The sequence below is a fragment of the Natator depressus genome, chromosome 25 (assembly GCF_965152275.1).
Source record: "Natator depressus isolate rNatDep1 chromosome 25, rNatDep2.hap1, whole genome shotgun sequence".
NCBI lineage: Eukaryota > Metazoa > Chordata > Testudines > Cheloniidae > Natator > Natator depressus.
Genome location: NC_134258.1, coordinates 8,909,954 through 8,924,158, shown reverse-complemented (window position 1 = coordinate 8,924,158; position 14,205 = coordinate 8,909,954). Strand labels below are relative to the sequence as shown.

General features: G+C 50.7%; 1 protein-coding gene across 3 annotated transcripts; it reads right to left on the bottom strand.

Annotated features, from left to right (window-relative positions):
• Nucleotides 1-1,743: 1,743 nt before the first annotated feature.
• Nucleotides 1,744-13,704, bottom strand: FEM1A (fem-1 homolog A). 3 transcript variants are annotated; one of them, XR_012636277.1, is made up of 2 exons: nt 4,629-4,676; nt 1,744-3,713 (listed from the first exon to the last, which is right to left on the bottom strand). XR_012636277.1 is itself a non-coding variant. In XM_074939380.1 (2 exons), the coding sequence occupies exon 1, from the start codon at nt 13,687-13,689 to the stop codon at nt 11,650-11,652; it is 2,040 nt and encodes a 679-aa protein (XP_074795481.1). In that variant the 5' UTR covers nt 13,690-13,704; the 3' UTR covers nt 3,483-3,713; nt 11,649. The 3 variants fall into 3 exon arrangements, 2 of the variants coding, with proteins under 2 accessions (XP_074795481.1, XP_074795482.1); XM_074939380.1 differs by lacking the exon at nt 4,629-4,676 and adding an exon at nt 11,649-13,704 and having other exon boundaries at nt 3,483-3,713; XM_074939381.1 differs by lacking the exons at nt 1,744-3,713; nt 4,629-4,676 and adding exons at nt 4,789-4,811; nt 11,649-13,704.
• Between the last annotated feature and the right edge of the window lie 501 nt (nt 13,705-14,205).

The window sequence follows — 14,205 nt, the reverse complement described above, 5'->3', positions numbered from 1 at the left end:
CAAATTACGGTCAATGTAGTTTTTATATTTGTTCATTGCCCTTCATCCTCCCTGCAGCATTAGGAGAAACAAACCTGCAGCATCATCCCTCTGCAATCAAACATCATGAATCAGGCCCCCCCCCCAAAAAAAGAGTTATGAGATTGGCTTAAAAGTCATGGGACTTGAATGTTGGGTTCTTTTTATCTCCCTTCTGGGCTTGAGTCTTGGGGGGTGGAGTTCGCTGCAACCAGGAGGGCTAGAAACATAATTTTTTTAAAGGAAAGCTGAGATTCTTATATAATCACGTGACTCCAGGCGCTGGGATTTTAAGGCTAAATATTGCAAAGACCCCATGATAGGCCCAAAAACTGGCCAATACACACAATGGTGGAGGCCATAAGGGAAATCTCCCATGTATGGCTCTATTCTGAAAAGCAACTTTATGAAAATGGCTGATTGGGGGGGGGGGGGAGGGAATTGCCCATTTATTATTACATCTCTTATAGTCGTGTTTAAAGGCCCTAAAGTGAGAACAGGGCCCCACTAGCTGCTGTGCAAACACAGATGCTCCTTGCCTATTGTGGCCCACCAACTGCCAGGGCAAATTTTGCCCGAAGAAAGAATGGGAATGGTGGTCATGGTGCAGTGTGTATGCAGTGGGGAGGCTGTTCCATCTACCAGTACTGCAAATTCATTGGGCTCAGCGAGAGACAGAGAAAATTGCCCCGGGGTTGAGAAAACCCAAGCGGCGGACTATTAGACAGCTGATACAAAAAGGCCCTCTCATCTCACTGAAGCTACATGAAAAGCCCGAGGGGGAAAGATGGAACTGGAGAACGCAGTTGCAGAGCTGGCTTTTTTCTTCCTCCTTGAGTTACAAAAAGGAGAGAACCAGACACTTCCTTAGGGGAACAGCTCTTTACCTGGCCGGAGCTTCCTGTACACCCAGGTGAAGCCACCACTACGTCCTTCCCAGTGGACCACTCCGTTGTCAAGTGGCTACTGTGAGCGCGGCTCTTTATACCCGCTCCCAGCACTGCCTGGGACTCAGACTGCACCACTGCAACTTCCTGTGAGGGGGTGGGAAAGTGCCCAATGTTCGGGAATGGTTTGTTCTAATTCATTCTGTTGGGAGATCCTCCCTGCCACATTTCTGGCTGCAGGGAGCTAAAGAGGAAAACTGGTTTCATAATTCAAATAAAACAAAAACACACAGTAAATAGAAAGAAGGTGGAAAGGGCTGATTGGTTGAAACTAAAAGGGGATGAAGCCGGGGGACTGTAAATTTGCACTCCAGGAGCTGGAAGGTCAAATCCAGGTCAGGACTCAGTGCTGGTGGGGGCGGCAGGTTAGAACGGAGCATGAGACATGCACACACCTATAACTGGCCTTTCTAAAAGGGTGACTGTTACCTGGTGTTAGGATACAGATATTCAGGCCTGTCTGTAAAGGCCTATACTCTAAGAATGTAGGTATATGTTTATCATTTAGCTAGTTATAGAGGTATAAAAGAAAGAATCAAAATCACTGTCTGCCTGTGCAAGGGCCTTCTCTCACTGTGACAGTCTGAGGCCCTGTGCTTAGGCTAAGGACTTTGGCTAAACAGCAGGGGCAGCCAACAGCTGGGAAGCGAACGGTCACCAGTCACACTGACATAAGGCAGTTTGAGGCTGTTAAAAAGGTGATCCAATCTATCACCTCCAGAGAAAGGGAAGAGCCTAGAAGATTTAAAGAAAACTTATGCTCTAATAAATTTGTTAGTCTCTAAGGTGCCACAAGTACTCCTTTTCTTTTTAAAGAAAACTTAGTTTGATAGCATCCTGCCTGGCAAGAACTCACTTATCAATAGCTGGGGTGTGAAATCACCATTTCTGTGTTGTTCTATCACTGTAGTCCCCATTTTCCTATTGTTTGTCTGTATAATCTCTGTCTGGTTCTGTGATTGTTTCTGTCTGCAGTATAATTAATTTTGTTGGGTGTAAACCAATTAAGGTGGTGGGATATAATTGGTTAGATAATCATGTTACAATATGTTAGGATTGGTTAGTTAAATTTAAGTAAAATGATTGGTTAAGGTATAGCTGAGAATATTACTATATAAATTAGGGGCAAACAGGAAGTAAGTTGGGATTTGAAAATAAGGAAAAAGGAACTTGGATTTAAGTTTACTAGAAGTTCAACCCAATAAACATTGAATTGTTTGCACCTTCGGACTTTGGGTATTGTTGCTCTCTGTTCATGCGAGAAGGACCAGGGAAGTGGGAGGGTGAAGGAATAAGCCCTCTAACACCTGAGACTTTCAAAATTCTTTTTTTTTTTTTTTTTTTTTTACTGTTGCTCCAAATCAAAGTCCCCCGACTTCTGAAATGTACAGCAGGTTCCTGATTTCTTTCACTAACTTTGCATGTCTGGGATTTGCATCTTCCATACTACAGCTGTCATGCAGCAGAGTTGAGCTGGTTTCTGTCTGGCTCATGTCTTATCACCATGACTGGCTTCTGCTGGCCGAGGTCTGCTACGCCATGAAGTTGTGTGTGTGTCATTTGAAGAGAGTGGGGTTGAACAGGTGGCCCTGCCACTAGAACTCGGCCAACAATTTTGCAGATGATGCATGAGTCTGAAGAGACTCCAGCTCATTCTGCCAGAGCCTCAGGGTGGAGAGCAGTAAGCAGTGTCTGAAGCCAGCAGCTCTGGTTCTCCCTATGCACAGTTCTGCCGAGTAACATTCTCACACAGTCAGAAAACCCTGCTTTGCCCACCGTCCATGCTTCCAAAGCTACCTGCTGGCTATTGAGAAAATAGTGCCAGTACTGCGTGAGGCCTATTGGGAACAACCAGAATGGATTTATCAATGTCTGACACCGTAAGATCTAATTGCTGCCTGGGGCAGGCAGGTGGACCATGATCACAAGCAAAGTTCATAAAAAAAACAGCTCCAGGGGTGGTGCCTGGGTGGAGTTTCTATGGCTCTCTTGTCTCCATCGTTACCAGAGCTGCTGCTTCATGTGAGTTATGTGCACTGTCATCGAGCCTTTTTTTGGGTGTGAAATAGCAAGAGCCTTCCAAGGAGCTGACGTGCCCAACGTTCGCTGTGTCACATCTCTGGACGCAAGCAGGAGAGCAAAATGAGAAGTGGCTGTGGCAGAGCCTCAATGGGGGGCCACTCAGCTCCATTAGCTTCCTCCAGGAAGAGCTGCCGGGCTGAGTCACAGCCAGAGAAACATATATTCGGTATTTAGGGGAAATGCTCAGCAGAAAGGAAGTTCCTGGCTGTGATGTAAAATATTTCAAAACGCTTGATACTTTGCTGCAGCTTCCATCTCCTCCAAGAGGGACTTTTGGGCCAAGCAGAACTGTCAGTTGCACAAGCAGATCCTGACTCCCACCTTCCCCCCATCAATTTTTTTGCTCCCAAGGCTGGATTTTCAGAGGAGCTCCACACCACCCCCAGCTCCAAAGTCAATGAGAACTGGGGGGTGCTTAGCATCTTTGGAAGCAAGCTATTTAGAGGGGAGGGGTGTTTGTGTGGTTAAGACGCTGGGAGGGGACTCGGGAGAACTGGGTTCAGTTCCTGTCTCTGTCACAGGCCACCTCTGGGACCCTGGGCAAGTCACTTTGGCTCAGATCTTCAAATGTATTTCAACTCCTACCTCCCACTGATGGGGGTTAGGAGGCTAAATATCCTGGAGGCTCTGGGCTTTCATCTCCTGGGGTGGGTCTCAATTCCACACCTGTAAAAGAGAGAGAACACTTCCTTTTGTCCGTCGTTTCTATTTCGATCGCAAGCTGTTTGGGGCACGGTCTGTCTCTTACCATATGTTTGTACAGCACCCAGCACCACGTGGTCTGGACCTCAGTTGGAGCCCCTTGGTGCTATTGTAATACAAATAATAATGTGGTTGAAGAAGGCTTTCTCCCAGCCTGGTTTCTCTGCTTTGATCTTGCAGTGCTCAAATGGTGACAGTAGAATCACCACCAGGGCAAGAGTTAGCACAGCATCAAATGAAAGTAACTGCACTGCAGGATGCAGGGGGTGGTCTGGGAGGAAGCATGACTTTTCGTGTCTTCTGCAATAGCAAAGGGAACACAGTCAGGCATGGGCGGGCCAGGGCCATTTCTGTCCGGGCCAGGCCCTGCCTGGAAAGAGTTTTAAATCAGTGTTGTTACCAGAAAGCGGAGCTAGAACCCAGCCTCCACCCATGCTTGGCCCTGGTAAGTTGTGTTAGTCCATGACAGGGTTTAGGCTAACCCACTTGGGGGGGAAAAAATACCCTGTGCCCACTGCTCCCACCAACTGTCAGGGAGTCATGTGAATACCACTAGCCCTGGGGGTTGGAGGATGCAGCCCAAGCCAGATCCTCTGTGGATGGACAATGCACTTTTCCTGGTCCCTCCGCTTTGGTTCCCAAACCCAGGGGCTGCAGAGTGCTGGCTAGCACTCCATCCCTGCCCTCACAAGACCCCGAGCATGCCTAGGCTCCGTAAGAGCAGTGTGAGTTAAGGATGCAGTGGGAGGATTTCCATTGGTGGGCCTGTGGGTGTTGGAATCAGACCTTCACCTTAAGGGGGATTTACAATAGCACAGATATAGATACTTTTGAGTAAAATATCCACCACCTCCCTGGTCATTCGTCTCTTGACATTACCTCAAGCTGCAGCCATTCAGCAGGTCTGGCAGTAGGGGGCTCTCTAGTGCCATGAAGCCATCGAGTAATTAGATGGCTCACAACAGGGACAAGGGAGCCAGGGAACAACCTCACAGGCCCTTGCCTCTGTCCATCAAGCCACATGGCAGCACCTTGCCTGTCTTCAGAGGGGTCATGGTTATCCTGCAAAGGGGCAGGGATCGAGAGAGCCGCTGAATCCCCGTTCAGATAAGGCTGCAGGGACCAACTATCTGATATGTAAGCAAAGGAACTGCCCTTAACGTGAGAGTCACAGCTCAGGGGGAGAAACATCTCCGCTTGCAGCATCCCGCCAGCTCCTTCTCACTGCATCACACAGCCCCTTGCACTGTCATAGACACATAGCAGGAGGTGGTGCCTGCTGAGTTAGTCCAAGCCTATATCAGACTAAGGGTGCATCCACACTTTGGGTTGGAGGTGTAATTTCCAGCTCGGGTAGGTGTACAATCCCTTCATGAGGTTTCTAAAACAGGTTGTGACAGGGTCCAGCTGGAAGACAAGCTGGGTTATAGAGCTCTGGGGTTTGGGGCAGTGTTGTTTGAAAACTCTCGGTGGGGCCTGGACAGCGCTGGACGTGGCCCTGGCTTTGATCAAGCGAAGGTGCTAAAAACCAAAGCCTAGCAGCCTGCAGAGGCAGCAGGATGGGCTAGCCACCCTCAGTTCAATCCCACCCAGCCCCACGGGACATATTTGGGCAGCAAACCCATCCCACCGCAGCTACACGTCTACGTTTAGTGCACTAGCTCAATCAGAGCTAGCGCAGGTATGTCTACCCGCCCTGGGAATCACCTCCAGCCCCAAGCCGATATCCCTTAAGAACACGTGGTCTAGTAGTTAAAGCACAGGACTGGAGGGCAGTAGCACTGAGCTCTGTCCAGCACACTGTGAGCTTGGACTAGGCACTTGCCCTCTTTGTCCCTGTCCGTGGAGGTAATTCCCTCCCCCTGAGGGATGGCGTGATGCTTACCTCACCTGGGAGCTCCTTGGATGAAAGAGGATGGGTGAACCAGCGAGCGCCAAATCACACACTCCGACCCCCTGCACAACCTGCCCCTCCCAGCCAGACCAGGGCCTGCACTCCACTGCTCCTTTATAACCAACCCCACAGGCTGTGGCTTCCACTGTCAGAACAGCTCGGCTTTTATTTTTAGCTGCGTAGTGGGACTCGGTAGTGGCGTGACTTGCTTTTTATAGCGCTTGTTCAGGGCTTCCAAAGGGAATGGCAGGAGCCAGGGGCCTGGATCCAAAGAGTTTCCTTCTCAGCATTTCCCCTCCCCTTACGTAACCTTCCTTTGCCTAGGCATTGCGTTACCACTCCAGGCACACAGCAGTGGTGCCTGTTCTGATACCCAGGGCCACTTCTCCTAGGGAACGGAATATGTAATACCTCCCCCCACCATGTTTTACATGACACATTTATGGAGAAGCAGAATGGACTGCTCAGGTGAAGGGGCTGACAACTCAACAACAGAGTGCAACTGATGTAGTTTGTGCAGATGGGACCCTCTTACTGGGCTCGTTCAAATTGTTGGGATGAGGCACATTGGGAGGGGAGGCCTGGCCTATATAGTTTTGATTGTGTTTTTTACATTTTAAATGTACCAGAAATGTCAAGTCTTACCCATTTCTGCCAGAAGTCTCCGGGCAGGACCAGAGAACTGGGAGAGCAGCTTTCTCAGCTCTCAAGTGAAAGACAGAGGAGGAACAGAACCTTTTACAAGGCGCTTTTTCCTTCCCGACACTTTTGGCTTTGAAGCCAATGGGCGTTATTGTCAAGCAACACCCACAGCATTTTAACCAGAATGACTCAAAATCCCTTTGCCCTGTCAACTGCTCAGCTTTCACTTGGTACCAGTGAGATCCTCATGTCCCTAGCTCTTCAGCCAACCAAAGACACAGCCAGGAAAAACAGGGCAGAGAAAGGGTAAAAATTACAAATAGGTGACTTTTGAGAATGGGATTTAGTGCCTAACAACCACAAGTGCTTTTGACATTTATTTCCAAGTCCTGAATTTCTGGTGTAAAAACCAAGCATTTGTTTTTTAAACGCACACACACAACCCACCTGTCAGGAAAGCAAAAAGAGATTACAGCCCCATTTTTGACTTTTACAGTTCACTTTTAACACCTTTTGCCTGAGACTCCCACACTAAAATCACGCACTCTCCCTTTAGGGTGGCAGATTTCCTTAACTAGGGAGCACACAGGCTGGTTGTGGAGGGCAGTCAGGACAGAGCTGCGTATGTGTGTATTTCAATGCACATTCTTAAGGGGAGGTACTAGTTATGTTTTAAGACCCTCATTAAAATTTCCCTACAAAACTCTCAACCATGCCATGCTAGGACACTGCTTATCACCAGGCTCTAACAGTCTGTTACCTTGTACTCCTCTAGTCTGTTCTATCTACATGTTTTCCTAGCTTATCCAGCTCTTTGTTGTGTGTTTGTACAGTGCTTAAGTCAAGGGACCCCACTCTCCTTGAGGCACTACCTCCATACATATAACAAACAATGACAATGGGGTCTGTATGCTTGTGGCCAAGCTACAGAACTGATCCTGCAAATGCTCTTTGTGCAAATAACTATGCTCACAGGAGTGGTCTCACTGGATTCAATGGGACTCCCGTGCCACAAGCAAAGGAGAGGGGAGACGGATTGCTGAGGAGAAAGAGGAAAGGATTTTACTGTATGAAGGGACTAGGAGTCAGGAAGAATTCTGCTGTGTGTTCCTCTCTCCCAACCCCCCCAGGAAGAGAGAGGACTTTGCTGGGACATTTACAGTCTCACCCAGGCTTGTCTGAGCTCTAGCAGGGCTAGTTTTAAACAGGGGGTTTTCTCCATCATTTTGGCACCTGAGCAGTCTGTGTCATATCTCTCTAGTGCGATATACAGTATAATTCCAGTGATCCAAATGCCCTTTATCGAAAAATCCAACTTGACTGAATCCATGGTGCATCCCCCCCGCCCCGTTAATTAACAGCACTTCCATTTCTCTGCACACCAGCTTCTCTGAAAGTTTCAGCTGTCCCCCAGGCCCGTCGAGTGTGCAGTAATAGGAAACCCCAATGTGAGCTGTGCCCTGTGACCGCCCAAGAGGAAGTGTATAACTATCTCTGACACCCCCCCAAGGGTTTCCACACAGGTCCTGTCTTCACCAGAGATACTTTTGAGCATTTGTGACCGTCTAAGTGCTCCTGCTATGCCCTGTGAGCCAGGGAAATGCTGATGCTATCCCTATCTTTAAACTCCAGGCTCTGCCCTTTGTAAACACTGATCATATAACATGAGCATTGGATGATCCAGGGAGCCTAAAAGATCTCCATAGAAGGGCACTAGCAATTGGCCCCAGCGAAGCCTCAGGTGAATCTTTCCCTCTTTGCATTTCTACAGAGACCCGCACAGTAGCCATTTATTGGTCCGGGGAGCTGAGTGTGGGAATCAGAGCTGGCATTTAAAAAATAAAGTGAGAAGCAAAAAGAAAGAAATCTGTGGAGGGAGAATTTGCAGGATCGTTTCAGGAGAGCGACATAAGCCAGGGTTCATGACTGCCCTCGTAAAAAATCTCTACCCTCCACCCCAGCTAATCATCCAGTTAGTAAAACAGTCCCTAAACATTTCACGGCGTCAGGCAACTGCCTGTTCTACCCTGCACGGCAGTCAACCCAGCCAACACCTACAGTAAATAATGGCTGTTACGTGGTAATTATACTTCAATTCACACAGTGATTTCACTTACCCAGTAATTACCATTAACATGTAATTGCAAGGTGCAAAATAAATATGGCCTTTCTGCCATGTGAAACTTCCCCTTTCATGAGGCTCCAATCAATGGCCAGATTCCAGTTACCTGATCAGATGGTCACAGCTTCAGATTTCTTACTGCCCTTTAACGGCTCTCCTTATTACTAGCCTCATGACTGCTCTGGGTACAAGAGGGGAGCTAATCAAAGGATGTCCTGAAGGGGCCCATGGCAGCTATAATGTCCCAGTATGAATGGGTCCCTTTCAAAAACAAAAACACACACCACATCCAAGATTTCCAAGTGGCTATTAATTTGGATATCCAACCTGAGACACCTTAAAGCAGCCTGTCTTTCAGAATGCACCGAGCACCTGCCCTATGAAAGTCAGGGCACCTTTAAGGTCACTTAAGTTGGCCATCCAGCAACCGAAGCATCCAAGATCTGTAGGCACTTAGGACAATCTTCCCAGAGCCTATATTTTTAAAATCAGCACCCATAGCTCCACTGACACAGATGGAGTTACACTGATTTACACCACTTGAGGATCTGACCCAAAAGCTGTGACCAAACTGACAAACTCCATAAACTCAGGGTTCAGGGACAGTCAGCTAGTTTAGGCCTGACGTTTACAACTTATTGAAATACACTTAAGAAGTTTTACAAAATCTCCCAACAGCGAATGTTTTCATTCATTTTAAATGCTGATTAAAATAATGCATTTGCGTTTAAACCTTCCCCTGCAATTTTTCCATCCCAATGACAACAGCATGGTGCTAATGAAGGAAAGCCAGAAAGTGAGCCTCACTAGAAACAGAAGGGAAACTATTTTCAGTGACAAAACAGAGAAATGTAGGTAGAAGGGTAAACAGACAATGTAGGCAGCTAATCTGTTTTTTGCTAAATTAAGATCCCTAAATCCAGCAACACACGATGATAGCATGGCCCACTGCGCTCTTGTGGAGATCCACCTACCTCGTGGAGGATAGGCCCAACAATGGCTATTAGCCAGGATGGTGTCCCTAGCCTCTGTTTGCCAGAAGCTAGGAATGGTCAACAGGGGATGGATCACTTGATGATTACCTGTTCTGTTCATTCCCTCGGGGGCACCTGGCATTGGCCACTGTTGAAAGACAGGACACTGGGCTAGACGGACCTTTGGTCTGACCCAGTATGGCCATTCTTATGAGCAATTCCTCCCATTTATTGCTCAAAGAATTTCACTCTCTCCTCCTCTGCCCCCCGACCCCAATGAAACTGAGATCCTAAAAACACAGTCCTAGCATCAAAGAATTCCAAGGCATTTGCATTCCATCAGCATTTGTTTTGTTTTATTATTTAAAGTTAGGAGCACTCATCAGCTCACAAAGTGAAGTCATTTGTGCAGTTTAATCCGTATCAGCCACAAGGAGGAAAACATTGTACCTAAATTAACCCTGCACTTTACACCTTGATAAGAGTTAAACCTTCTTGCCTCATAAATAAAACATTTAATAGTTAACACTGCAAAACTAAATGGCAGCTCTACAATATCCTTACGGGGCAGAGAACACTGGATTATTGAGGTTTATGGTTCAGCTGGCCTGTAAATCCTAGTAGAGCAGCTTCGTTAGATCACAGTGCATGGGCATTTATCAAGAGTTCTGCTCTCCTGAAAGCTCAGAGGGGCAGTTGTTTCACCCGCAGCTATGCATTTCGCTCCGAATGCTAAAGCAGTCATTCCTGCTGAGACAAAATAAAATGCAGGGACTGCATCATGTTTGCCAGCACCAATTGCTCAACACAAAGCAGGGTTCTGCTGAGGTGGACAAATATCTGCCCTGAGGCAATGGGTGACAAACTTCTGTCCAGGTCCTAATTAAACAAAACCAGCTCACCCCAAGAGTAGCCAGTTGAAGTCAGATTTTTATTTCAAACTTTAAACTAGCACCATACTTAGTATAGCTGCAGAAAGAACCAAAAGCCAAGAACAGCAAGAGTCAGTGACCCTTTCAAAGGAGGTTCGCAGAACAGGACACTTCAAAGCCCAGTGGATCAGTGCCATTCAATTTTAAAAATAAAAAAAATTATCCTTCATTAACATTCCTTGCCTGCTCTTTCCTCCAACCCTGGGTCACCCCACACTGCAACAAATGCTCACCTGCTTTAAAGAAACCTCCAAGCTCTGTCCACCCTGCAAACATTCTCTGATCCTGGAATGGCTTGAAAGAGGGGATCTCAAGCACCAGCTCAAGTAACATGGTTTTGGCCTGCAGACCATTCTAGATGGGCCAACCCCCACTGAGTCCATGAAGAGCTAAGTCTACGTAGGCACACGGGCTGGCCCCTGCAAAACTGGTAAGATCGAGGCTCTTGCCAGCCACAAAGCCATAATGATTTAAAAAAAAAAAATCAGAAGTCCCCTCCTTCATATAAGCCAGTGTTTGCTGACAAAACCATGTTACTAAGGTTGGCCTTGAAATGGAAGTACAGGATTGGAGAAACCTTGCAGAGCGACCAGGGCCTGGCTCTGGCGGGGAAAAAGAAAACCCAGCTTTGCAAACAGCAGTCAAAAATCTCACAATTTTGCACCTCTTGTTACATGGCTATTTTTCTTGGGGGGTGGGGGGTGGGGGGTAATCGCCACATCCAGCTGGGAAGTTGTGCAAATGGCAACTAGCCCTGCTGGGCACTAGCCACCCAGCTTTTAGGCTTATGTGCCAAATGCGGGAAGGAAAAAGGGACTAGATTAAATTGAAGATGTGGATATTTTATTCCTTTGCTTGCATTACTATTGGTTCAGTCCTTTGGGGTGGGGTGCACAGAAGAGGTGCACATATGCGAATTTGTAGCAACCCTAAAGCATAACGACCGAATTAATTCAGCACTTATGGGAAGGGGACAGGTGGAAGGATACAGGGGAATCTCCTGCAAAATCTCCCAACTGCCTTCTCCCTTGAGGATGAGATGGTTAGCGAAGGGGAAAGGCAGCAGCTGCAGCCTCCTCTTGGTTCGGTTCAGTGAAGGCTTCAGGCACCTGGGGATGAAGAGGAAGCAAGACAGCCACAGCGACAAGCTCTTGAGTTTCCTTCCCCTGTAGGATAAGCCCAGTGATGGGAAAGGACAATAGCTACAGCCTGTCTCAATGCAACGAAGGCTTCCAGCACCCAGGGAAAGGATCTGCCCCCAGACCTTGGATTTCCCTCCCTCTTAGGGATGATGAGCAGGTCTGTGGGAAAGGCTGCTGACTTCAGTCCTCCTACCCTAATGAAGTTCAATGAAGGCCTCCAGCTCCTCAGGGATGAAGCCCTTGTAAGGAATCTTGTGCTTGTCCAGGGCACGGGCAGCAAGGCACTGGAGGGTAATGTAGTTAAAGGGCTGCATCATGCTCTTGGTAAGCAGCTTCTCATCCAGCAGCTCGTAAGCTGTCTGCTTGAAGGCGTTGGTGGCGTCCATGTGGGCCCCGGCCTCCATCAGGGCACTCATGATCAGCGGGCAGTTGTTCTGGGCAGCAATGTGCAGCGGGGTGTTGTTGTCATAGTCACGGCTGTCTGGGTCAGCCCCACACTCCAGCAGCAGGTTCACAACATGGAGCGATGGGAACTTGCCCACCGGGTAGCGCCCCACTGTGGTGGTGTCCTTGTCCACAGCCATGTGCAAGGGAGTGAACCCGTTCTTGGCCCTGGGACTGCACTTGAGCAAGCAGTAGATGGTCTGGCGCTTCTGGTGCTCCTGCTCAGGGGTGCATTCCACCTTCTCCAGCAGGAAGACCAGATGGAGGATGATGGCTAGTGCCTTGGTGAACTGTGCAGAGTCAGCCACCGGGTCCTTGTGAAGCAGAAGCGCCCGCTCTACCTCCCGGACCCCTTTGCTCAGCACTCCCATGAGGTCGGAGAAGCCCAGCTGAGTAGCTAAGGTGCCCTTGGAGCGGTCCTGAAGCACATAGGAGAAGAGCTCAGCAAAAGAAAGGAAGCTGCTGGCAGTCATGGGGCTGAGGGGCTCCAGATTGCCTTGCTGCATGTCCAAGGCATACTTCCACAGGTTAATACAGCGTTCAAAGTTGCCCGAGTCAGCATAGACTGCCCCCCGGTAACGGATGTAATACGAGGTGTCTGGATGAGAGGGGCCCAGGATGCGCTCTCGGATCAGAAGTGCCTGCATGCGCATCTCATCCGGGTCAGTGATCAGGGCTTCTAGTTCCTCCAGGGTGCTCACCTCCCGAGAGTAGTCATAAGCCAGCACCAGCTGCCGGGGCTCAGGCTTGCTCAGGTACTGCCCCCCCTGGTGCCGAAGCTCCATGGCTCTTCGCCAGTACTTGAGAGCCCCCAGCAGGTCACGCTTCTTATCCACAAAGGTGGCTCCTAGCAGCTCCAGAGCTTCTACAGCAGCCCCTCGACTGCAGCACTCATAAGGGCCCTGCTGCTCATCCTGGCTAGTGGCACAGCATCCCTTCTGGCCCTCTTGCTGCCCTTCCTCGGGGCAGCACTGATGCGTTTCCTGGCCACTACCACAATCCCTCTGCTGCCGCCCCCTTGCGGTGCAGACCCCGTCCTCATTCCCCAACATCTCACCCCCCTCCTCGTTTTGCAGCCCTCCTTGGATGAGGTACTCCACGATGTTGGTGTGCCCGGTGACGCTGGCAGCCAGCAGCGGGGTCATGCCGTAACCATCCCGCTCCATGCGGGCCTTGGCGCGGAGCAGCAGCTGCAGGATCTCCAGGCTCCCGGACTCGGCGCAGTCGTGCAGGGCGGTGTTGCCCTTCACGCTGCGGCGGTTGACGTCCGCCCCCTTCTCCAGCAGGTAGCCGGCGATCTCGCGGTGCCCCTTGTAGCAGGAGATCATCAGGCAGGTGTGCCCGTGGCGGTTGGCCACCTCCAGGTCGGCCCCCCGCTCCCCCACCAGGTAGCGCACGATCTCCAGGTGCCCGTCGAAGCAGGCGGCCCGCAGCGGGGTGGAGTTGGTCAGCGTGGTCTGGTTCACCGAGGCCCCCCGCTCCAGCAGGCAGCGCACCACCGCCAGGTGGCCGGCGGCCGAGGCGGCCCACAGCGGCGGGGCCCCCTCGATGGTCTCGCCGTCGAAGCTGACCGAGCCTCCCTCCTCCACCCGGGCGCCGCAGTGGTCCAGCAGGTACTCCACCACCTCCCGGTGCCCGTGGCGGGCGGCGATCAGCAGCGGGGTCCCCCCTCCGCCCGGCCCGGCCGTCAGGGCCTCCAGCTCCTCCCGGCTCCGGCTGCCCAGCACCTTCTGCAGCAGCTTCAGCTTCCCGTCGCGGGCCGCGTTGTAGACGGCCGTGCGCAGGTCCATGGCCACGGCGAGCGGCCCGGGCCCCCCCTGGCCATGGGGCGGCTGCTCCGCCGGGCCCGGGGCAGGGGCGCGAGAGAGGGACGGGGACCGCCCAACGGAGACCCCGGCCTCGGGCGGCGGCGGCAACCTTCAGTGCCGCTCCCCCGCCGCCATCTTAGGGTCTTAATACAAAACAAAATGGCGTCCCCGAGCGTCTGAGGGGAGAGCGGGGAATTCTGGGACGCGTAGTTTATCCGGCGCCGCCCTTCCGTGGCCTGCAAGGAGGAGTCGGGCGGCCAGGAGACTGCCTTTCCCAGCAGGCAACGGGAAGGAGCTTCCGCCGTCGGAGCCCGCGGGCGACGCCGGGCGCGTGCGAGGTGGAGTTTGGGAAATGGAGTTCTGCCGTCGCCGCCCTGTCGCCGCCAGCATCGGGGAGCTTGGCCCGCAGGAGACTACATTTCCCAGCAGTGCAATGGGGAACGTCGCCTCTCCGGGAGCCGGCCGGGCCGCTCGTGGGCGTAGGGGGTTCTGGGAAAT

Excerpts from the sequence above, each read along its gene's own strand:
- FEM1A (XM_074939380.1), bottom strand. The coding sequence starts at position 13,689 with ATGGACCTGCGCACGGCCGTCTACAACGCGGCCCGCGACGGGAAGCTG.